Source organism: Sphaeramia orbicularis, chromosome 12 (assembly GCF_902148855.1).
Source record: "Sphaeramia orbicularis chromosome 12, fSphaOr1.1, whole genome shotgun sequence".
Lineage (NCBI taxonomy): Eukaryota > Metazoa > Chordata > Actinopteri > Kurtiformes > Apogonidae > Sphaeramia > Sphaeramia orbicularis.
The window spans coordinates 21,378,161-21,402,119 of NC_043968.1; the positions used below are offsets into that span (position 1 = coordinate 21,378,161).

Below are 23,959 nucleotides of genomic sequence, written 5' to 3' on the forward strand. Positions count from 1 at the left end.
AAATGAGTTTGTGGAGTTTCAGGTTCATCACATGTTCAGGAATTCTACAGAAAATGACGTAGATTAAGAGGTTGTCAGGAGACGCACGAAGCCATTAAATAACTAATGTTAAACTTTTAAAATCAGATGGAAAAAGCATAATTCAACAGGAAAGAACAAGTAATTAATCATAAGTGGATTAAAATTATTATTGTTATAGACACCAACCTGAATAGTGCACCAGTAAAGACTATGAGGGAGAAATGAGTGGAGGTCAGAGTTTAAGATCGTTGTGTTTAGGACATGGTGGAAGATAATTAAAAGAAAATAAAAAAATGACTGGACTGATTAGAAGACTGTAATAGAAAAGGCCAATAGTGGACAACTGAAGAATGAATCCAGAAGAACGAGGAAGACAGTAATGCTGCTTACATTTATGGTGTTCTGTATGAACCATTACAAAATGACAACATTCATGTTCACTGTCAGAAATTGATGAAATGAGATGAAAGAAAAGTCTGACAAAACAAACACAAATTTTTGCACCTCTTATGAGGTTTTGTGTCCAGAGTGCTCACATTTAGTCACTGTAATATATCACTTCAACATTCCAAGAAACTGGATTAGGTAATATTTACTGTTAGTTTGTGTGTCATCCAATATGGTTTAATTTATCATAACTAGACATTACACACAGTTGACATATCTATTATTAACCCTATTCTGCTTTTGTAATTTTGTACAGTACAAAAACTTACCAGCTTTTATCAAATTTACTTTCTGTACACTATTTATTTAATAGACAATACCACTGATAGTCTTTGCTCAAGATTCAGTGCAGCATTAGATTTGTCAGTAGTCAAGAACCAGAGATTTATGAGTTTACCACACATGCTTGTTTATTGCACATCAAACCAGTGGCCGTAAGTCAGTGGACGACAAAAAAAATTAACAACATTAACAGATCTGCACATTTTAACATGAGCCCACCCAATCAATACCAGTAATGAGTGCTCTGGATTAAAAACATAAGCAAAATAAATCTAAGAATAACAAAAGCCACTTTTTCAGAAATCAGGAATACATTTATACACATTCTCACACACTTACACCTGCACACATTAAAGTTAATGGATGTGTTTTATTCTATTGGGGCAAGCTTTTTACTACTGTCAAAAGTACAATTTGCATGCTTTAAATGGATGAACACAGACATGTTCCTTGATGTAAATGTTACGTGTAGATTGTGGGATATTTTATCCTGATGGTAAATTCAGGAGGTCAAAATGCGTCATTCAGAATCCTCCTCTAACATCCAGGAATATTTGTGCCAAATCTCAGACACATGTCTCAGCTGTTTACTATTGTGTTTGATCTGAATCTCACCAGGGATTCCCTTTTAAAAATTCTCACAAAATGACTCAACTATGACTCACACTTATTGCACAACTACTGGTTAAGTAAACCATCCAAACAAGCACTTTACATGACCCGTTTCACATTTTTAAACACTTAGTCATAGGAGACACCACTTTCTTGTAAGTTGATGTGCCAATGTGACAGGTGATGATCTGGCAGAATGTGACCATCTATTAAGAGCAAGCCAGCTCAGCATTTTGCAGTAAATTACAACATGCTGTTTTCATTGAACTTCTAATGTAGCTTTTCTTGGTTTTGCTTGTGGCTACTGCTAAGAAGTCAAACTGTGACAGTAACCAAACCTCATAAGAGAGACATTTTTAAATTTAATATTCTTAACAAAACACAATGACTTAACAAAAATAAAATCAGACTATTGCACAAATACACATAAAGTTAGAATTTCACAATAAAACGCCCGAGGCTGTTTCCATTACACTGACCAGTACTGCTTTCCAAAAATGGATTGTAAAAGTTTCAACTCCACGGGGTTTTGAATAATTCCCAAGAATGCAAGGAAGTTGGACTTATTCGTGATTTGGACACAAACCTGGTTAAATGAAAGATATTGTGCTATTGCAAACTTTTTAGAAGAGAAAATAAAAAAGACATCTGTGAAGCTGAATGAATGATAGATATTAACCCCTCCCTGCTTCATAAAACATTCAATCACTTTACCTAACAGCCAAGTGAGTCAAATATTTTAACAGTAATATTTTCATATTTACTTCTGTTGTTGGTTGTTGCTGGTGGAGTAAAATAGGTTCATCTTTACACCCACTTGGTCCAAAAACAGTGATGTAGACATACATTTGTATAATCTGTTAAAATAAGTCTGTGTTGATGTTTTCAGACCAGATTTTTCTGGTGGTGGGGTTACAATGACACCAACCCAACACAGCTTCAAGATGTTTGGACGTAACAGCTCCTATAAGTCTTTTTTGCAGACGGGTATGTGTATTATTGAAAATTAACTGAGACATTAAAGCCACACTGTTTGGCTTTTACTACTCATCAGTGTAACGGTGCATCTTCACTGCTTTGTCACACTATGAAACAGATAGAAATGATAGCTGAATCCAAAGTTTGTTAACCTGCAGTACATTGCATAAAGTGTGGTCTGTTCTCTTCTGATATACTGTATAAAAACACTCTAAATGCACTGTGACAGAAGTTTAAGTGTGGGCTCATTGCATTCTGGATACACATTACAAGAAAAACCCTTATTTCCACTTTAAGACGGTTAAAAACTTCACAACATGACATGATGTTTTGCTACCAATGTCTCATATTAGTCATCTGCCTTTACAGAAACTTCCTCAACAGTGTGTGTGTGTGCATGTGTGTTTCATTGTTTGGTCCATTAGCTCAGCAGTTCAAGGTAGGTGACCGGGACTTTTCCCTTTTCGTTCCCTCGTTCTCCAACCAACCAGTCTGGGTCCATACCTGGTACAGTGTATACAGTAATGAGCTGAAAAAAAAAACCATAGAAGCATACGTAAAGAAACATTCTACAAAAGTAAACACAGGAAAATAACTTGTTGCCAAAGGAAACGGAAAATACATAGCAGATAGTGTGGGAAAAAGTAATGCCCTTCCACCTCAGAATGGTTGTATGTATACTTTGGAACATCCCACACCTCCTTCTCCTCTCAGTCCATCTCCATTTCCACTTCCTCTGACTCATGTCCTGCCCTGGTTCTTTGATTATTATCTCTGCTCCGGACTTAAATTCATCTGTCAGTAGGATGACGCAAAAACAACTACACAGTGCATCATGAAACCGGGCAGAGGCCTAGGATGTGGTCCAAGAAAGAAGATGGAATTGTGTTTTTGTTTTAGACTAATTTAATGATAAGTCATTTAAAGATGCAGGAGTCAAAAAACACCAAAATACGATAATATACACAATACTTCAGCTCTCTCCTCTATGTCCAAATTAAAAGACTAGCTATATATAGATGATCTGATGTGGTTACACTTGTTACATGTTAGTTTTAAAGGTCCTGTGTCAACTCAGAGTAGAACAGAGGAATCATTATAGCTCTCAATCCCATATTTAACCCCCCTACCTGTCTTAAAACAACCATGAGCCTGAAAACAGAGTTCTTGTTTCCTGCCAGACCACTTGAATTACAGCATGATGAAACTACAAAGCACTGCAATTTGAATTAAAAATTAAAAAAAATAAAATAAAAGATTCCAATTTCACAGTGGCTTCACGGCCTCCAAAGGTAATTATGGACCCTTCTTTTGTACCACTGTACAAACAATATAACTGACGTGCCCAAATGACTTTGTCATCAGAGCCTTATAATCTTATATTTGAGGTCTTATTCTAATGCAGAAAAAATGAGGCACTGATAAGAGGAGATAAGACACATGGATTCAATGTCCAGTGTCCACATGTCCATAGGCTTAGCTTTATGTGATTTTAGTGTGCATATTCCTTTTTTTCTCCCCCCTTTTTGATTTGTAGTCGTAGGTTTTTGGTTGTTTGTTTTCTTTCTATTCAGGGTTTGAGTTGGATCTTACACATATGTTGTCTTCCCCTTCTTTCCTTCCTAATGTCCTGCTGCCAGCATCACCATTTTCACAGTCACTTACAGATCTCTCATAACCTACTGTCCTCATCAAAATTAAAGATTTCAATAGTCCCCAAAATTGGAAACAATGCTACAGGTGAGATTCTTTCATTCAAGTGTTGCAGAGTTGGACTCTTCAAACTCTGAATTACAAAAAGTTATGTGAAATCAAACTACTGCTGTCTGTTTATGAGGAGTTTTATGATATATGTAACTATGTAGTTTGCTTGTTGTTATCTATAACTGGTAGTGATTTTTGTGCATCTCTAAACAGAGACTTTGTTCCCTGAAGCCACTGTCAGTGAGAAAAAGAATTGTGTCCATTTTTATTCTATTCTCCATCTCAAGTTTAATAGAACATGTTCTTTCTTTTTATACTCATGCCAATAAAGCCACTTTGAATTACCATTTCAAGTTCAGTACAGACAAATGAACTTGAATCAGACAAAGGACTAACAAAATAGTGAAGATTGAGACAAGTGTGAATTAAAAAAATGTTAAGGCCTGTGTGATACCACACTGCAAATCCATATGAAGCGCTGAACTCAGAGTCACTCAGATATGCACCCATCACCCATAACATTCTCACCACCAGTGACAGGCAAAAGGGCATGAATTTGGATTATTTCATTAGAATGGGACACATCAGTAGGTGGGATTTATTAGGCAGGAAGTGAACATTTAGGCCTTGATGTTGATGTGTTAGAAACAGCAAAATGGGCAAGAGTATAGACATGACCAACTTTGACAAAGGAGAAATTGTGATGATCAAATCAGTGGGTCAGTGCATCTCCAGATCATGTTGTTTATTTCCAGTGTAAAGTGGTTAATATTTACCAAAAGTATGTAAAGAACAACAACCAGATCTCAACCAATCCAGCATCTATGTGAGCAGAACATTATTACCACCTGTCTAATATTGTGTAGGTTCCCCTTTTTCCACAAATACAGCTCTGACCCGAGGTCTAGACTTCACCAGACCTCTGAAGGTGTGCTGTGGTATCTGGACCAAGACATTAGCAGCAGATCACTGAAGTCTTGGTCGTAGAGAGGTGGACCTTCATGGACTGGATTTATTTGTCCAACACCTCCCACAGATAATCAATGGTCCTGAGATTGGGATGTCCTTCCTTGGTCCATTTTTGGTTGTTACTAACCACTGCAGACCGGGAACACCCAACAAGACCTGCAGTTGTGGAGATGCTCTGACCCAGTCATCACCATTACAATATGGACCTGGTCAAAGTCACTCAGTTCCTTATGATGCTCATTTCGCTTCTTCCAACACATCAGCTTCAAGAACTAAATGCTCACTTGCTGCCTAATATATCCAACCCAGTGAAAGACACCATTGTAGTGAAATAATCAGTATTATTACCACTTCCCCAGTGATCAGAATGTTATGGCTGATCAGTGTATGGAAATAAATGCACTACTGTTATTCAAGTGGGTTTCTTTTTCTGTCTAAAGGCAGTTAAGCACAAACCAACTGGACTTAGTCAACAAGAGAGTCACATTTCCTGAAGTACCTCATCAGCCAACAGTGAGAGCTCGCTTGCATCATGGGCATCGTAGTCATAAAGGACCTTGGCCCTCCTGGCGCCTGTGACCGGGAGCTGTGTCTGCTCCATAGTCAGTGAGCTGGGCTTTTGGCCGGAGGAGGATGAGACCGTGGGCCCAGGAGACGATGGCCCAGACAGGAATGCAGAGGAGACAGGGTTGGGACACACATCAGTCGAGTGGGGGGCACCGGCAGCATTAGCACATCTGTGTTGAGACAAATGTTTGAAAAAGGATATGATGTGTTGACATGTTGTATATCCTGTCTGTTAATAATGTTTTCCTGATAAAATATGGAGCAGCACATTCTCAAGCATAGTATATTGATGTTTTGTAATACACACCATTGTTGCCTTTTAATGATTGTTTGATAATGGCATTCAGTTGAACTCGTTCATTCCTGCTGCTATCAGGCTCCAGAATAGCGAATAGTGCGTGGTTCGTGTTTTTGTATCGTATCTGTCATTTGTTGTTGATGTGCGTACTGCTGGCTGTGCAATAATTTGCCCCTAGGGGATAATAAAGTCCCTTAAACCTTGGTGGAAATAGTCTGATCGTAGATGGTTTTTAATTTCAGTTCAGTTCAATTTGATGACTTTACTGATATACGTTTGAGGGTGAATAACACTGCAGAAGTATGAAATAACATGTATAAGAAACATAATCTCTGTCAGATGTTGGTTTATTTTACAATAATAGCCAAACTAGAAGAGTTAGTGATGGAGCAATTAACATTACATTTCAGTGTTTCATTAAAATTGCAATACTTGTTGGTTTTTGTTTAAATTTAACAACAACTTCCATGAGCCACATAAAATAAGACAAAGAAATCACTATTTTTGCAGTAATACTAAAATGAAATTTCAATTCCTTTAAGACTAAAATAAATAAATTATATACATTTTGCCTTTGTGACACATCCAGGGTCTACCTGGCTTTCACCTGATAGTAGCTGATATAGGATCCCTGCAACCCTCATGAGGATTAAGCGGTTAATGGATAAAAGGAATAACATTACTTTTCATTTCAAAATTATACATATGCCATCACAGTCCTTCTGAGGTAAAACATGGCACACATAAATTTTTTTCAATTCAATTCAAAATTAGAATATTTCATTAAAAATAAAGTAAAACAAACTAAACTAAAAAAATAAAGTGAAATTGATTTAGATAAAATGAAGTAAAATGAAAAGAATTTAAAACAAAAGATAAAATGAATTTAACATTAAATAGTAAAATTAAATAAAATTCAATTCAATAAATGACATAAAAGAAATAGTTCCGTAAAGTAAAATAAAAGTAAATACACAAACATCTCCATCCACCAGCCCTTTGTTGTGGCATGCTAACATTCACAGCCATTAGCACAGCCAAGATTGATTACTTTTGTATCTTAAATTACTTTAGAGGAAAATTAAGACAAACAGGAATATGTGTAAACCTGTGTACAGTTGTAAAGCATGTACCAGATGTTAAGTTAATGCACAAAATAATTATAAGGGCTGATATGCAAGTGCATTAGGTGACATGTCTAATCAAAGTCTGTAGCAGTCAGCATCTGGATAGCATAAATATCTCCAGTAAACTACCTTCCAATATAACTGTAACCCAATAATGTCAGTCCCATGAACTGAGTATGTGGGGCATTACTACTCAACAGTTCACTGTCTTTAACTTAGAGGTCACTGAACCACTTTGACAAGGTAGGATGAGCTTCTGTTCACCGACTAGAACAGGTGACAGCACACAGATTCTATCAAGGGTAAGGTAACACATCACTTGTTTTAAGTTTGAGATTGTCCTGTCTCTGATAGTTTTTCAGTGAAGCAGTATTTACTCTGACAGGAAACACAAAAAACACACATTTTTTCAACCCACATTTTTGCGTCACTTGTTTTGTAAGTGTAACTATATGTGTTCTAAACTTATTGCAAGCCTAAGTAAGTATACAATTAAGAATAGAAAGCACTTCCCGATGTAGGAAATGGAGAAAGTGAGTGCAAATCACTACACTGGCTGTTTCTGTGGTGGGACTCAAAGTACTTAAATGCTGTAACAATCTTTCCACTCAATTAGTGCTACAAAACTGATGTAAAAAACAAAAAAATAAAAATAAAACACCAGTACAAAGAAATAAAGCACTTGGAAATGTTAATCTGTCTCATTTGCACTGTAAAACTGTAGATGTAATCTAGTCATGACAGCACAACCAACCAGCAGTGCTGTTATTTGTTGGTCCGTCCTCACCTGTTGAGCTCCCTCTGAAGCTCATGCATGTAATGATGACACTGGGCGTAGTAGGTGGCCTGAGCCTCAGCGAAATCCTGCAAACAGCGCAGGTGGTTCAGCTGAGGGGACAGAGGGAGAGGTCAACTCAGTGAGTAGTGCAACATCATCCATGAAAACTGAAACAACAAAGTCCAGCACAGAGACCTCCTATACCACTCCAACCTCCTCTTCTATGCTTGAAATGATAACAATGAATCAAATGACTTAAAGATAATTTAGGTATTAGATAGGGATGCAATCATTCTAGCAGAAAATCATGATATATTTTTTTTAACTTTGTTGCAAGAAATGCATCAGTTTACTTACTAAACCAGAAATAACGCATATGGATCAAGGATCACCTCCTGTGAGGCTCAGGAGACTCACATTGCACACAGTGTTTTGTGTCATCTGCATTTCATTAAAATACATCCCTTACATGAAGGTAAATATGCCACACATTTTATATTGGGTAAAAGAATGTCACCCAAGCCTGATATTGCTGTGAGTCTTAAAAGAAAAAACAGTAGTGGTAACATTGATTCACACTGAACTCCTGCAAAATCCCTGTTGATGGCAAATATTTACTGCCATTCTGTCAATATGATGATAGAAAATAATAATCTATGGACTAATGAAGAACAAAATTTGTATGTGCACAAAATAAACACAAGTGCTCAATTAGATCATCAAATCAAAGTACATTCTACTGCATCAAAGTCATGTGAATTATAGACACATGGATTGTCATAACCACCATTAGACTTTGTAGATCAGTGTAACACCACTGGACATGTTTATGTTCTGAAAGAGGTCAATCAGGTTCATCCTTTGTGTAGTTCAAACTGTTATTCTCACTTTATGGATCTGCGCAAAACAAAAAATGATTCATGTTTGTCATTTCCTCTACATCATTAAGTCTAGACAGGATGGTCTGATGACTCTGACTGGCCACAGAGGGAGCTACATTTACAGTGAACATTTACATGTGTGCTGCTGATGCCTTCCAGTAACAGTCTGGTGACTTCAGCTTGTCGGTCGAACTCAGTCTGAGCGACACGAAGCTCGTGCTCTGCCTGCAGGTGGACACACAAGGAAATGACAGAATCACATTTGTCTTTTCATCAAACACAGATAATGTAACAACATAACTACAAGGGCCGTTCAATAAGTTCATGGCCTCACCCAGAACAGAACAACACAGACTGATAATTTATATTTTATTTTTCAACATAATCTCCATTTACAGCAATGCACTTGGTCCATCGATGTTCAAGCATCACTATCCCATCACGAAAGAATGTAACATCCTGTATTATAACAACCAGTATTTCTGGGTACATGCAGTATACAGATGAAACAATGTCATCGCACTGTGTTGGAGGGTGAAGTCAGACATACTTACTTTGTCCACCTCCTCACTCAGCAGCTGAGAGAAACAGCATGGGAACAGAGAAAGAGCAGTCAAACCATTTGTATATAAAACAACAGCTCTGTTCCATTTGAATAAAACTGTTGTCCTATGGAAAACAACTAAACAGCTACTTGGTTTGTTTGGAGTTGTGTATTTGCTGTATTCACAGTTTTTTTCATAGACTCTTAGGAAACTTAATACAAAGATAATGTTTCTTAACAAAAAATACTCCTTGAAACTGATGACTTTATGTAGTTCTACTTGAAATTTCTGGTAATACAGTAAAATACATTTAACAACACTGTGCTACTGTGTAAGAGTTAAAGTATCAACTCTAATTCTATGTCCTCTTTAATATTTATAATATTAATACGTTCTTCTCTGTAATAGTAAATTTGGCAACTCATAATTTTGTAAAACTAGAAATACCATCCCTCAATAACATGGTTTTACTGGACTGACGCTGTTGTTAATCAGCATTCTGAAATAAGTTTGACCTTTACACAACAATTTGCACATGTTGAAAACAGATGAACCCACGCTGTATTGCACCATCATGTGATAACTTGAAATGGAAAAAGTGGCGTGAATTCTTGTAAACTGACTCCTTTCTGGATAACGCTTTGCAGACACTTGGAGTTAGAAAAAGTCTGAAAATGAAGATTATAGAACAAAAGAGTGGACAACATTAAACTAATCTACAGGTCTATCTTTATCTTACAGGGTTTGAGGTAGCAGATGAAAATGAGGGGTGGAGGTGGGTGAAACGTCACTAACACACTTGTGACTGCTGGCAATATGTCTTGCATTTCTATGACCACATCACACAGTAAAAAAAAACAAAAAACAAACAAAAATAAAAAAACGACACAAAACTACAAGAGTCTGTAGTTTTTACTGTCACTGAAACACAGGATTTACTATATGTTTACAACCTTCCTCTGCTCTGATACTCTTGGATCCGTCTCCACATCCCAACTCTCCCAGCCACTGTGTAGCTGTTCAGTTGCAACAGCCAACACAAGAAAACATTTACTTAAATTCCAGTGGTCAGCAAAACTAAAAAAAAGAAAAACTCCAAATTGACGCAAACTCTCCAAATCCATTTAACTTTCTAACTAAAAAACATCATTGTAAAAAAAATAATAATAATTGCACTGTCAGTAAAGCACAGAAAATACAATGCAAACAGGTTTTAAATACACATTAAAAGAATTATTGCTAGTGTAATTTTTAGCCATATTTAGTATAAAAAATAAAAGATTCCCTTTCCATTGACATATGCACTTCCAAGCTAGTTACAGTCGTATGTATGTCATGACAAGGTACTGGACAAAATGTTGCAGCATCTCAGTTTGTCTTTGTTAATTTCATTTTGATTTTTGACACATCAGGGCCACTGTAACTGCTCCACTACCTCTTGTCACCACTACATGCAGTGTTTTTTGAGATGTCCTCATTTTACTTCATACCAGCCGTTGTGCGGTATTTCACTGCAACATTGCTCACAGTGTTTGTAAGTCAACACACAAAGTGAATACCCTCAGTGATCCAAATATTCAAAACAAAATTAAACATGCTCAAACATGCATGTGTTAGGCATCATAGTTGGGCTGCAAACTTCAATCATGCACAGTTCGACAGCTTGTTCCTGTGTTAGAAACAATTCTATATTTTATTGTCAAACAAGAAATCGTTCAATAGATAAAATATTTAAAGTGACCCTGTGGCTGAGGATTGACCTCATGCTTTAATTAATACTAAGCATACTTTACTTTGTGTCTACACTATAGTGAATGTTGAGGGCATTTGAAGCCGCTGCTGGAGAAAAGAATTTACTCTAATATTCTGTATGTACGTGCATAACTTCATCTTTTGTTTTCAGTTCAGTCAAGCCCCACCACACTGTATTATTACTGTGTATTTTCCTTGCACCAGCCTTATTGGCTAAACTCTAGATACTTTTCCTTAAGATGCACTGACTTAGTTTCACCAACACAATAAGTATTATGAATAAAATGCAGGCAAGTTATAAAAATGACAGAAAAATGCTATTTAATGACATATGTGCTATACTTCAAGGAAAACAGTCTTGATGAGATAATACTCAAACCAATGACTTAATAACTGGTAAAATCAGATGCAGAGTCAGATTTATCATGACATTACTGCCCTGATGAAAACCATCCTTGACAAGGCGTTTTCTTTTTGTGTGTTCTTAAAATATTTTTTTTTTACAGTGCAAGTCAAAGAGAGCAACAAGTACGAGGCTGTAAAGACCCACTTTGGCAACAAGTTCCAACAGAGAGTTAAAATAATATGAACAGTAGTCAGTGGCGAGAGACAAATAATTTTTTGATCATGTTTGAATTGTGCCACCGTTTACACATGTCGATTTGTGTCAGTTTAAAAGATAATTCTATGAGGTAAAAATGTCTCAGTTTGTCCTGAAGATAGTGAAGAGCCATCTAATCATGTGTGAATGAACTCAATGAACTGCATCTATTATTGCATGTAATACATGATTTTACAAATAACTGAAAACATTAAAACAGTTCTCAAAGATATTTAGAGCTGAAGGTGTGTGAGAATTAATCAGCATTTAAGCAACATTTAATCAAAATTTAATCATTTCAAAAGATACTTAATATTATTTTAATTTAGATAGTTAAAGTCTTAAGTTTAATCACATATTAGTTAGTAGTAGTAGTTAATGTTTTAAGATAATTCTGTTGTTTCACTAGATTTCTTTGTTTCACTCTTGAGTGGTAAAGTATTGGCCACATCTTGGTCAACATACTAAACTGGCTGATTTATGATCACAAGACTTAGGTTTTACCTTAGCTATACTTTTAAATAAAATGCCCACATAGGATTGTAAACCATAGGAGATAAGATGTAAACATGGTCCGTATAGGGTCAAACATCTGCTTGACCTTAGAGTCAGGTAATACCAGTCCATTTTTTGTGACACAATCCATCTAGCATGAGAGTGGCTTTGCAAAGAAATGAAATATGTTGCTTAGAAAAGGGGGAACTAGCAACATGAAGCCACTGGAGAAAATCCAACTCACCAATGAAAACACCTACCCAAGGAACCAATGAGAAGCTGAGATCAACCTACATTTCTAGATAACCATTGTCTACTATAAAAACAGTGGGTCAGGAAAAAGAATACTGAATCAGACTTTCTGAACTGACAAAGTATATTGTTGTCAGGGACAGAAAAAGACCCAGATCTCTGTACAACTTATCAGTTGCTACTTTGTAAATAAATAGTTAACTGAGACCACCTGGACTCACAATTATTCTTTATAAACGAACACGCAGGAGAACACAGACACATAGAAGCCAATGAGGATAAAATGTGATTCTCCAACAAGTGACGTCTTTAATCAGAAAACCCATCGTGTGCGGTGAAATGAAAAAATATTAAAAGAGGCAGAAAATCACAACATGTCTGGTTGTATTGAAGCTGCAGAGACAGACTATTTTCACAGTTTGATAGTTCTACAAACTGCAAATTTCTTGACTTGCATAAGTATCTTTTAAATTGACATTCATGATAGGCCTGAATGATGGTGTCAAATGGGCTAAAAAATTACTTGTCTCTCAATATAGTCAATAAAACTTTTTTTTAAATTAGGGTCTTAAAGATGTCTCTCTTATGTTCTTATTTGATGGTGCTAAATACTAACATGTATCTTATCATATGACTCAACAAAATCATTGTGCAATGAACATGTAACTAACATGGACTAACATTAGTAATAATCAATAATAAAATAATAGTCATTAAGTCTAAAGCAGCAAAATTCCTTATTTTGGTACATTTTTATTACTAATGATTTCATCCTTTCATTATTTATTATATAGATATGAAACTTATTAAAGTAAAAATGCTTTAAATGTGTCAACTGCAGTCTGTGCTGACACTGAGTAGCAGAAAACCATTGCACTATATTAGCATGTTAGCCTATCAGCTAGTGCTCATTGACACTGGGTCTCTTACCGCTGATGCACTGGCAGAAAGAACATAATTTCGTGGCCTTGTCTCCTGAAAATCAGGTGAAGCCTACAACAAACAAGAGCAGGGAGGAGGGACAAACATGAGGATGGTCATGCATTTACAATCCTTAGCAGAAAAACAAAAGTCAGCCATAACATAAAACAAAGAAAACAGACAAGTAGCAGTGCAGATCATTGAGAACAGTTCAACAGCAAAAGGATGTAAGTGTTTTGGGAATTGTGCTATCAAACTGGTTGTAACAGGGATCAATGAAGATCATACTTCTACTGAACTCCACTGTAAATGTTGTGAATAGCCTAAATATCAAAGTGCTCAGAGGTATGTCAACTGTTAGAGAAGCTGACATCGGGCAGAACACACAGGCTATGAATTATTTATCCACTCCTTTCAAAGGAATAAATAGTGGGTGTCAGTTTACATTCTTATGCAGGTTCAACTCCCTTCTGTTGTGGTAACGTTACTAATAATATGAGCTTGGTATTAGCTTATTTATGACCTTCCTCAGAGATGTACAGAGTGTTAACATTCTTTATTTTTCATCATCAGACATGGCACATCCAGCTGTGTTTTATTTCGTTAGTATCTCTACTCTGCTGGCATCTGTTTGTTTAATTAGGAAGTAACACACTAATATGCTCAAAGCTCAGTTTTACTTAAACAGTAATTTATAACAAATGCCTCTGCTGCCAAAAATATGATCAACTAAGTGTCCGCATATTCTCCTTTTATACAACTGGCCTTGGAAACATGAGAAAAATGGAGGCAAGAGGATGTTCAAATACAGCAGCAATTCAAATGGTGAGAAAAGCTTAATAAAACTACAAGATAATTTTTTGTAGATTTGTCTTGACTACTGATACATTTTTTTCATTTTCTTAAATCCATGTTTTATTCACAATACAATATAGAAAACATATGAAATGATTAAACTGAGGAAATGTACCATTTTAAGAAAAAAAAAAAAAAAGGACTATTTTGAATTTGACAGCAGCAACATGTCTCCAAAGAGTTGGGATGAGGACAACAACAGGCTGGACAAGTAAGTGGTACTAAAACGAAACAGCTTCATGATTGGGTACAGTAAGTAAAGATCTGCAGTGGTTCACCAATCTGCAAAAAAAAAGGTCTACAAATTGTACAATGACTTCAGCATAATGTTCTTTAATATAAAATTGTGAAACATATTTCTATCTATTGACTATCTCATTATAAATCTCTGTGCATAAGGGACAATATCAGATTCCCATGATTTTCAGGCTCTCTGTCCCTGCTGCATTAAAAGCAGGCATGCTTCTGTAATGATTCCGCGTGGATTCACTTCCAGAAAGCGTTCTCTGTGATCACAGTTCACTGTACTGTCCACAAATTCAGGTCAAAGCTCTTTCATGCAATAGAGAAAGCCATACGTGCATAATCCAGACATAATCCAGAAACATTGTTGTCTTCTCTGGGCAAAAGCTCATTTAAAATGGACTGAGGCAAAGTGGAAAACTGATCTGTGGTCAGGTGAAATGGAAATTTGACATTCTTTTTAGAAACAATGGACAGTGCGTCCTCCAGACTAAAGATGAAGGGACCGTCTGGCTTCTCATGGGCGTTCAGTTCAAAGCCTGTATCTCTGATGGTATGGGGGTGCTTTAGCGCCTAAGGAACGGGCCGCCTGCACATCTGGAAAGGAACCATTGGTGCTGAAATATTTTAGAGCAGCAGGGAAGTTCTTGCATACTTCAGCAAGACAAACCGCAGGGTGCATCTATTTCAACAGTATGGCTTCATAGTAGAGGAGTCTGGATCCTGTCTGTAGTTCAGACCTTTCACAAATTGAAAACATTTGGTGCATCATGAAATAAAAAAAATATAACAAAGACAGCAAACTGTTGAGCAGCTAGAATCCTTTAACAGACAAGACTGGTTCATGCTTCCCCAAAAACTCCAGTAACTAGTTTCCTCAGGTAATAGGTAACCACACTGTTGTTAAAAGAAGTGAGGATACTATAGTGGTAAACACGGCCTCATCCCAACATTTTTAAGATTCGTGGCTGCCATAAAATTCTAAATTACCTTATTTTTTTAAATCTTAAAATGATACATTGGTAAAAAATGGTCAGTTTTGAACATTTGATGTGTTCTATTTTCCATTGTGAGCAATATAAAGGTTTATGAGAAATGAAGATCCTTACATTTCATTTCAAATTACATTTTACACCACATCCCAGCTTTTATTAGAATTGGGGTTGTGCATTACCTATGGATATTTTTTTGTTTTTTCTTATATATTCATGGTGTAAAGGTGCAACTTTATTTCTTCTGATCCTTGTGCAGGTACATTGGTACATTCTAGTGCAACAGCAATAGCAAGGCATTAAGCTCATGATCATAGTTCCAGATACATGCAACAGGCAATGCAAGCAGCAATAGTCAACAGTCAGTAGAACATCTGAAAAGCTTTTTAACATCATCATTTAGTGAGTTGCATCCATTTTGCCATGCCTTCTAGAGCAGCAACAGAGCCTATGAGCGAAGCATGAGGCCGATACGACTGATTGCATTAAGAATTTGCATTAGCATACAGCAGGCACATGTGTTTCTCAAAAATATAACCATATTAGCATATAATATCATATAATTCTTTAGTTACTAAAGGTTCCACCTGCTTCGTCACTGATTTTTGATGAGGTCTTCAATAATATCAACAACTTCCCTCTGGGTTAGTAAAGTATTCTGATTCTAATTCATACTGTCTTAGCAAATGTAAACACACATATTTTATGTAACTGACAGAATATTAAACCACATTAATTAAATATTAAAAATATTTAAAATGTTAGTGTTCTATTAATGCATTGGACAAATCTATTAAATAACCCTAAAACTGTAGCCCTTTCATCCTGATGAACAATATAATTCCAATAATTAAACTAAAAATCTTACAAGTTTTTTATACTAGATTGTTTTGTGCTTTTGGAAGTAGACTTGGCAGCTAGGGATATTTTTTCAGTATTTTCTGCTTTCTTAGCTAGGTATGTGCAAGGAGAAATGAAAGAGTGAGAGGTGATCTTATGGACTTTTGTCCAAGTACTGCATCTTTTTCCGACTGATTAAGTGATCCTCATCCTCCACCCATTCCTGCTCGCCCATTGTATTGCACCATCAGTTTAATTTCTTTCACTTCTCTCAGCCTCACTGCTTTCTCCATGATACATCTCTGAGCAAAAGTGTTTTCTTATATGAAGGAAAGGGGGTGAGAGTGGTTTAGAATGACTGTGATTTGCTCCCATATGCGCAGTAGTGGGAACAAAATTGGCCAGTGCACAAATGTCATGAATCTGTGAAGGCAGTTATTTTGTAAGGTGATGCGCATCAGTGAATCAGCCCAATTGTTTCTGTGTTTAAAATCCTTTCAGGAAAAACAGGAAGAGGGTGAGGTAAAAGACAACAACTACATTAATATGAAACATCATCTTACTGCAGCTTTTGCTTCTGCCAGCTTAGCTTTTTTCAGTCGTGCTTTACAGATGTCGAGATCAAGCCGTCGATTCTCCAGAAGTCGCCTCTCTTTCTGCAGATGGAGGTAGTCAAATCAGACACAAGGAAGAAAACCTTTCAATACTAAGGTCTATCAGCTAATGACTGCCCTCCGTGCAACCACTTGAATCCAAACTTAGAGCAGTGATAACTACACGTGAAAACATGTAGTTTTCATGACTCACAGATATAGTCCTCCAGTCTCCTTCCAGGAAGTTGCGTAGAGGTGTGAGGAAGGTCATGGCTGATGTTTGGAGGAACTCGCGCTCAGCTCCCCCTAGTCTTCTCTGATACTCTCCCACTGTGATCAGGGTGCTGCCTATTCATTGATACACAAAATGAAACACGCTTGTTTTCTTTAGACCATGAAAAACAAATATATTTTCTATATATTTTTCTGCCCATCTCATCTGTCATCAGTTAACCTTTACCTTGCACAAAATTGTCTTCATTTGTGTCAGTGGGGGGGAAGAATTCACTGACTCACCAACTTATACATCGAAATCAGCAATGCTTTAGTTTTTCCTGGATCAGATGTAAGTGTTTAGCTGCAAGTCCAGTGTTTATCCTGTATAGGTATACTGCTAACTTTAGCCACATTTCCTGAAACTGTTCAATGTCAAAGGTCCTTAAGTGTTAAGAACACCCAATGATACAGCTTTTAATGTGAAACATATGACCGGAACTGAGTGCTGGTGCTTTGTCAAATACATCAAAATGTTTATGATTCTGAATATTGAAGCCTCTAGGTTTTTTCCACTCAATATGTGTCTGTCCTTTGCATCGTCACACCTTTCATACAGATCAGACAACATTTTCGATTTATGCTTATCAGGGAATCCTGTTAAAACAACCAGGAATATGAAGGTGTGTGTTTATGTCCAATACTGCAGATGGTTTTGTTTTTATCTGCTAGCAGAGTTTGCATCCCAAACTTATCTGTGAACAGCAACACCCACAGTTCTTTATCTAGAATATCCTCCAAGGCAGGTGAGGTGACACCATTTTTAAGGAGGTCTGATGTTACTATTCTCACTAAGCCTGGCCTGTGCAGTGAGCCACAACAACTAAAGAACTACAATCTGTCCATAAATGGTACTATATATATTGCTATGCTAAAAATTTAAATAAATCATCATCAGTGATCTAAAAGTGACCAAGCTAGTGTTTCTGTTATGGAAATATTTTTATAAAAGAATAGAGAGAACAGTTTACATTTCAGGTTCAACCTCTTTATCATTTATGCTCTATTGATTCTTGATCATCTAGGTATTTAAATGAGTACAAGCACTGGATTTCATCTTCCTCAGAATATCTTCTGTGTGGATGCATTGTTTCTGGAAAAGCACATGTGGGAAATGATGGAACCAGTAACAACAAAAATGTACACAGAAGAAATCCTAAGACTGATGGAAGCTTGAATGTTACTGTTGAATAAACACAACCCATACATAGTATTATAGATGAAGGCTGATATAATGAAGTTCTTACAGAATAGATTTTTCATTCCACGATACTTAGAAAAGCATGATCAACCAGCATCTTATTAAGTATAAATCAGTTTAAGTTGACAAAACTGTTGCTGTATTCATGTCAACAGCGCTATAAATGGCTCCACTGACCGTATGGCGTCCCTGGACCAAATTCCTTTGCAGCATCCAGCATGTACTGGCCAAGCAGCTCTGCGTTTGTCACCCGCGACGGAATCTTCTTATCCAGTTTATCATAGATGAACTCTTCTATTCGAGCACCTGATAAAAAACAAAGAAGACATTGTGACAAAACAGTAAATTTTGAGTGAAGAAAAACTATTAATGAGGCTCAGGAGACAAATAATGAATTTTAAACTCAACTGAAGGAGCTGTATATGAAGACTCAAAACATCTTTACATTTTGGTGAATCTATAGTTTCAGGGAGGACACTATACATCAGATTTAAGCATTTATTACAAAATGACACACTGTAAGTTTGAGTTTGATAGAGCATTTGAAAATCCTAACACAGACCATATGGTGACATCTCAAAACTCTCAGCAGAGCCTGAAAGAACAAGTTTAATCTGAGGAAACAATTCTTGTTAATGTGAGAGGAGGCAGAGAAGGCTGAGGAGGAGATTATTTACAGATCACTGGTCGGCTGATGAGTATGAGTGATATGATGAGACAGGGTGGGCTGGATGAATGAGACCTGCCTCACTTATAAAACACAACGAAACAGGACAGACTGAAGTCATGAATGATTGGACACAAATCTACCAGTTGGATTTTTGGCACCAGGAATCATATCTGAATAAAAAGGTGGAGGTGAAGGACTGCAAGGGGTAATGGGTGAGCTAATGCTAAAATTTGCATCACAAAATCATTTGGCTGTCTTGTTGGTGCAATTTATTTTCAACTGTCAGTCAGGAAAAAGGAAGGAAAAAAGTCAGGAAAAAAGGCTGTAAATGCAGTCAGATGTGTTTTCTATCCCACCCTCTGTTCATGCAGTTCTCTTGAGTTTATGAGATCACACTGATCTTGACTTCGAGTCCACGTGAATGTTCATGCCACTCCTCTGTCAAGCTGTGTTGTCATAGTTCAATGTAAGAGCAACAAGTAGACAGATGATTACTTAAAAGCTCGACTACTGGAACACCTATTAGAGTGTCCAAACAAAATAAGTGAGACCAGAATGATTCTTGGGAAAAATTATTTAATCATTGTTAGAGAGAATTTCAGTTTACGTCAGTGGGAACCAGTCATATTGTGACTGTTAGCGGTATTACACTATACTGTAAGACACTAATGCGCTGGCTTCACTTTGACATCATTGCCTGGATTCGGACTATGGCTGTAAACGGTACTTCAGCCGTTACCTGTTTTGTCTTACTACAGATACTGACAACAGTAGAGTGGTGAGTATGACATAACTGTCTTATGTAATAATGTCTAATGTCTATTACATTAAGATCGTGTAAATGTAGATTATGTTGATTTTTATCAGTGTTCTTCAGCTAATCTATATTCTATGAAAAAGTATGAATTTGCAGTTTGATTAGATGAAACAAAATCTACTGTAAATGAAAGTAAACACATGTCGGCAGGTGTTTTCCTGCCTGGGAGTTCATTAGTAATTCAACACCAGGTCATATCTAGTGTTTCCTGCTAAGTTTGTACATGTGTGATAGATTTGCCCATTAGGATCTATTCATTTGTATTTCAGAAACATTTATGTGTCTGCTTCGCTCTAAGTCAGACAGAGGATGTGCTGCTTAATTACATGAGGTTTATTCTTAAAATGCTCCAGTACAGTGAATTCACAATGTTTCCTTACATAGCACTTTGGGAAATAAGGTTCAGACTTACCAGTATGATCAACTGGAGCATGAAGAGTTAAAAAACACACAGATTAAGAGTTAGCCATTTCTACTATGAGTAAAGTACAGGAATCTCTAAGTATGTGGTAAAAGTACAATGTAAAACTCAAACACAGAAAGACAGAAATAAATGTAAGGTGTTTTTTCTATACAACATAAATAACAAAATTCTCTGCAGAGTGCCAGAAGTGACAAACCCTCTTCACATCTTTTGTGAAGAAGGCTTTCACTACATGAACAGAAATCAAATAAATCCCAATAATACAATGTTTAATTAATGAAACAAAGATGCTACATAAGTACTAAGTAAGTTGTTGCTTCTGGGACTCCTCAGACAGATAGATTCTATTTGGGAGCTCATGTGTCTTTTTTTCTTCAGACTGAGGAGGACTCACTTGGGTTGGGTTGCAGGAGCACCTCTGTTTGTCTCAGGATCTTTTCAGTCCAGTTCTTGGTGCAGTCCGCCCGGGTGATCAGGTTCTCTAAATGAGGGTCCAGCTCTGTCTTCTCAGCCTGGCCCAGCTTCTCCTCCGTGAACTAGAACAAACAGACAAGATGCTCCGGTCACAGTTAAAACCACAGATAACAATATGCACTGGACAATCACATACCAGTTAAATGCACTTGTATTGTCATGATGTGCTTTTACAGTAAAGTCACTTCAGTGTTTTTCTTTTCAGCCTGAATAGATGGTGTAATATTGATAGACAAATATACACAAAACTCAGGCAGCATAATTAAATTCTGCTAGGGAATTATGGTGAAGATTTTAGAAAATGTGCAATAAGTCTGTATCTAGAGTGATTTTCATTGAGGATGGGTACATGCTTTATTTTATTTTTTCCTCAATCTTTGCTTAAACCATTTGATTTGTACTTGGGTTGTGCAAATAAGATGGAAATTGTAATACGCCCAAGTGCAATGTCCAAGTAAAATGCATAATTCAATACAAATGAAGCAATATAAATGTTACCACAGAGGTACTCCGACTCATCAATCATAGTCTCTACGTGCAAAAGAAAATGCTTGTTGGATAAAGACCATCATTTAATTTTCTTCTCATCAACAAAAATCAAAATCATGACTGCGTGTCGAAAAAACTGCAACACAGATTATGAGAATGATCACTTCTTCTGACTGCAACAACTTTGTGTTTGATCTAATAAACACCATCTGTGGTGAAGAGGAAAGATTGTCTGAGCGAAGCTTTCTTTTTCTTCACTGGCTGAAGTCTGACTGACAGGAGGCAGCGGTCAGGTGGTCTATAAAGATGGACAGATGACTGATGAATGCAGCATCACTGGCACAAATAACAGCAGGAACTGATTACAGCTTTGTGGATGAGAGCAAATGACCTGTCATATTTTTTAAGTTCTCATACAGGCCCACATTAGCAGATGGACAGAGTTTAGTCACGCCTGAGTACCCACACAAAATGACAAACATCAGCTGGAAATGCATATACAAACATGCGGTTTGTCTTCGTGCTTTCCAGTCAGTCCAACAATCTACCAAATGCCTACAACAGATGTTGACACAGTGTTCTCGGAAAAATTAAGAAATCGCAAGAAATCACTGTTCTACTGTAGTAACCAAACTCTGCTTAGAGTTACTGATCTTACTTATCATTACTTACATATTACCACATCTGAACTGTGATGTCAGAGCCTGTGGGAATAATTTACACTGAATATTAGGCTAAAATGGGATTATTTGAACCCACTTTGTCTCATAATCATGTGCTAAAGGACCAGTGTCTGACATTTGTGTCTTATTACAAGTGTATTACTATATAACCACTTGAAAATAAGCGCTGTTGTGTTTTCTTTAGCTTAGAATAAGGCCTTTATACCAACAGAGGGAGCACACCATGTTTCTGCAGAAGCCCAGGATGAACAAACTAAACACTGGCTCTAGAGACTGCATGTCATGTTTCTGCAGTGGTGTGAAAGCCACTCCACTCTGCCCCACACACTGGAAGGGACGATGAAGGATGGGGATGCAGTTGGTTGTTTTCTGCAACTTCACCATTAGATGTCAGTAAATCCCACACAAAGGTCCTGTAAAACCTTGTTTTCTGTTAGTATTAGTGAAAATTTATAAACCATACTTTATTAATTAATCCTTAAAGACCTAAATATATTTCAGTGGTGACTTTCATATGACATTTTTCTCCACATTTAACTTTTCTTCTGTGATTTCTAAACATTCATGATTTTTTTCCTCTGTATTATTCAGTGAAAATCAGATATTTCCCTACATTTCATGTGCTGATCATGTAGATGTTCTTAGCAGCTCACAGTAAATTCAAAGGTTATTATATCAAAACAGAGAACACTGAAGAAAAAGTCACTTTTTCAACAAAATATATCACCAACTAAATGTAAAAAGATGCTTCTACAACTACTGTCATTTGTGAAACTACATGGATCAATGTAGCAGAAGATAATGGTGTTTCCACATTCATTACAGAGCCTCTGAGCATCTAAATGTATCACTTCTGATGTTGCTGAAAAGTTGAGAAACTATATTTTACCTGAATAATTTAAATGTATTGATAAGATTCATGGTTCAGACAGATTCATATATTCTACGTCAAAAGATGCTTTTGGTTGCCAGTGGCTGTTTTAAGATTAATTTACAATAAACAATGAAGACCAGTGATACCTTAACTGAATTTCATGCAGAGTTGACTAAAGTTTTTTTCATCTACTCTCCACTGCATGACTTGCCCACTTCCTCTACAGTGACTTCCTGATTCCCCCAAAATGCCTCCAGGAAAGGAAAATAAATGCTTTTTCTAACCTGCCTGTTTCTGTGGAGAGAGAAGAAACTGATCTCTTCAATGATTATCAATAAACTGGCTCAATGATGGACACATAGAGCAAACTATTAAGTTTCAAGTGTATTAAAGTAGACTTTTGCACAAGCCGGATGTTCCAGAACCACAGTGATCTGAGGGCGGTGCAGTCAGTCTTGTTCCTGCTTGGTTTGTGCAGTAAGTACATCAGAGTGATCGCAGAATTTGCAGAAATCTAAAGGGAAATCTGTGCAGACTTTATATTTATAAGTGAATGTTTGCATTTGTGACATAAAACATGTCAAACTGCACATGCTCTGGTCCTTGTGAGGCCTTTCCTGTGGATGACCTGGAGCTCCAGTCACATGGCTGATACACTCGATCACAGCCATCAATAATGGATCGAGGTTTGACAGACCTTTATCGGCTTACAGCTCCACCGTGCTCCTACAAATACTCGACAAAATTATGCCTGATTTCGATAAACCTCCAGGAGCTCGGTGCGTCTGGTGCGCGCGGCACGGCCCACGGCAGTTTTCCACGGGATACGGACACAGTGTGCGGTCGTGCACTGGTCCACATATCGCTGTATTTTATTGCTCCTCTGCAGGGGTGTCCGGTAAATGAGTGTGGGCTTACCTGCACCGCACGGGTAAAGAAGACCCCCGCACCAGAAGCCAGTTTTTTGACGTTGAAGTCCATGGCGCCGCGCGGAGCCGCGCACACAGGCTGGGCTGTTTGTTTGTGCAGGGGAATCCTCCAGATCAGCTGAGATGATGGAGCTGCACACGCACGACCAGAGCCCTAATCCGCTTCGGGAACGATCGGAAATCTGCTCTACGCCCTGCCTTTAAAGAGACATCAGCACCCGGAGCCTGTCACGACTGCAGCCCGCAACACGTACCCCCACGGTGACCTCTGCATGCGTGGGTGTCTGAACCAGGGTCCGCCAGGGATTTGGTACCCCGTGAAATATATATATAAAAAAAAAATCAGTTTGGGCTCTACCACTTCAATGCAAA

At 37.2% G+C, this 23,959-nt stretch overlaps 1 protein-coding gene across 4 annotated transcripts; it reads right to left on the bottom strand.

Annotated features, from left to right (window-relative positions):
• Nucleotides 1–858: 858 nt before the first annotated feature.
• Nucleotides 859–23,791, bottom strand: sh3glb2b (SH3-domain GRB2-like endophilin B2b). Of its 4 annotated transcripts, XM_030150756.1 has the most exons (13): nucleotides 23,577–23,780; nucleotides 20,533–20,674; nucleotides 20,127–20,138; nucleotides 18,405–18,533; nucleotides 16,968–17,101; nucleotides 16,724–16,816; nucleotides 13,240–13,302; nucleotides 10,163–10,225; nucleotides 9,219–9,242; nucleotides 8,800–8,889; nucleotides 7,793–7,893; nucleotides 5,513–5,750; nucleotides 859–2,869 (listed from the first exon to the last, which is right to left on the bottom strand). In XM_030150756.1, exons 1-13 carry the CDS (start codon nucleotides 23,637–23,639, stop codon nucleotides 2,762–2,764), a joined length of 1,260 nt encoding a protein of 419 aa, XP_030006616.1. In that variant the 5' UTR covers nucleotides 23,640–23,780; the 3' UTR covers nucleotides 859–2,761. The 4 variants fall into 4 exon arrangements, with proteins under 4 accessions (XP_030006616.1, XP_030006617.1, XP_030006619.1 ...); XM_030150757.1 differs by lacking the exon at nucleotides 20,127–20,138 and having other exon boundaries at nucleotides 23,577–23,791; XM_030150759.1 differs by lacking the exon at nucleotides 10,163–10,225 and having other exon boundaries at nucleotides 23,577–23,772.
• Between the last annotated feature and the right edge of the window lie 168 nt (nucleotides 23,792–23,959).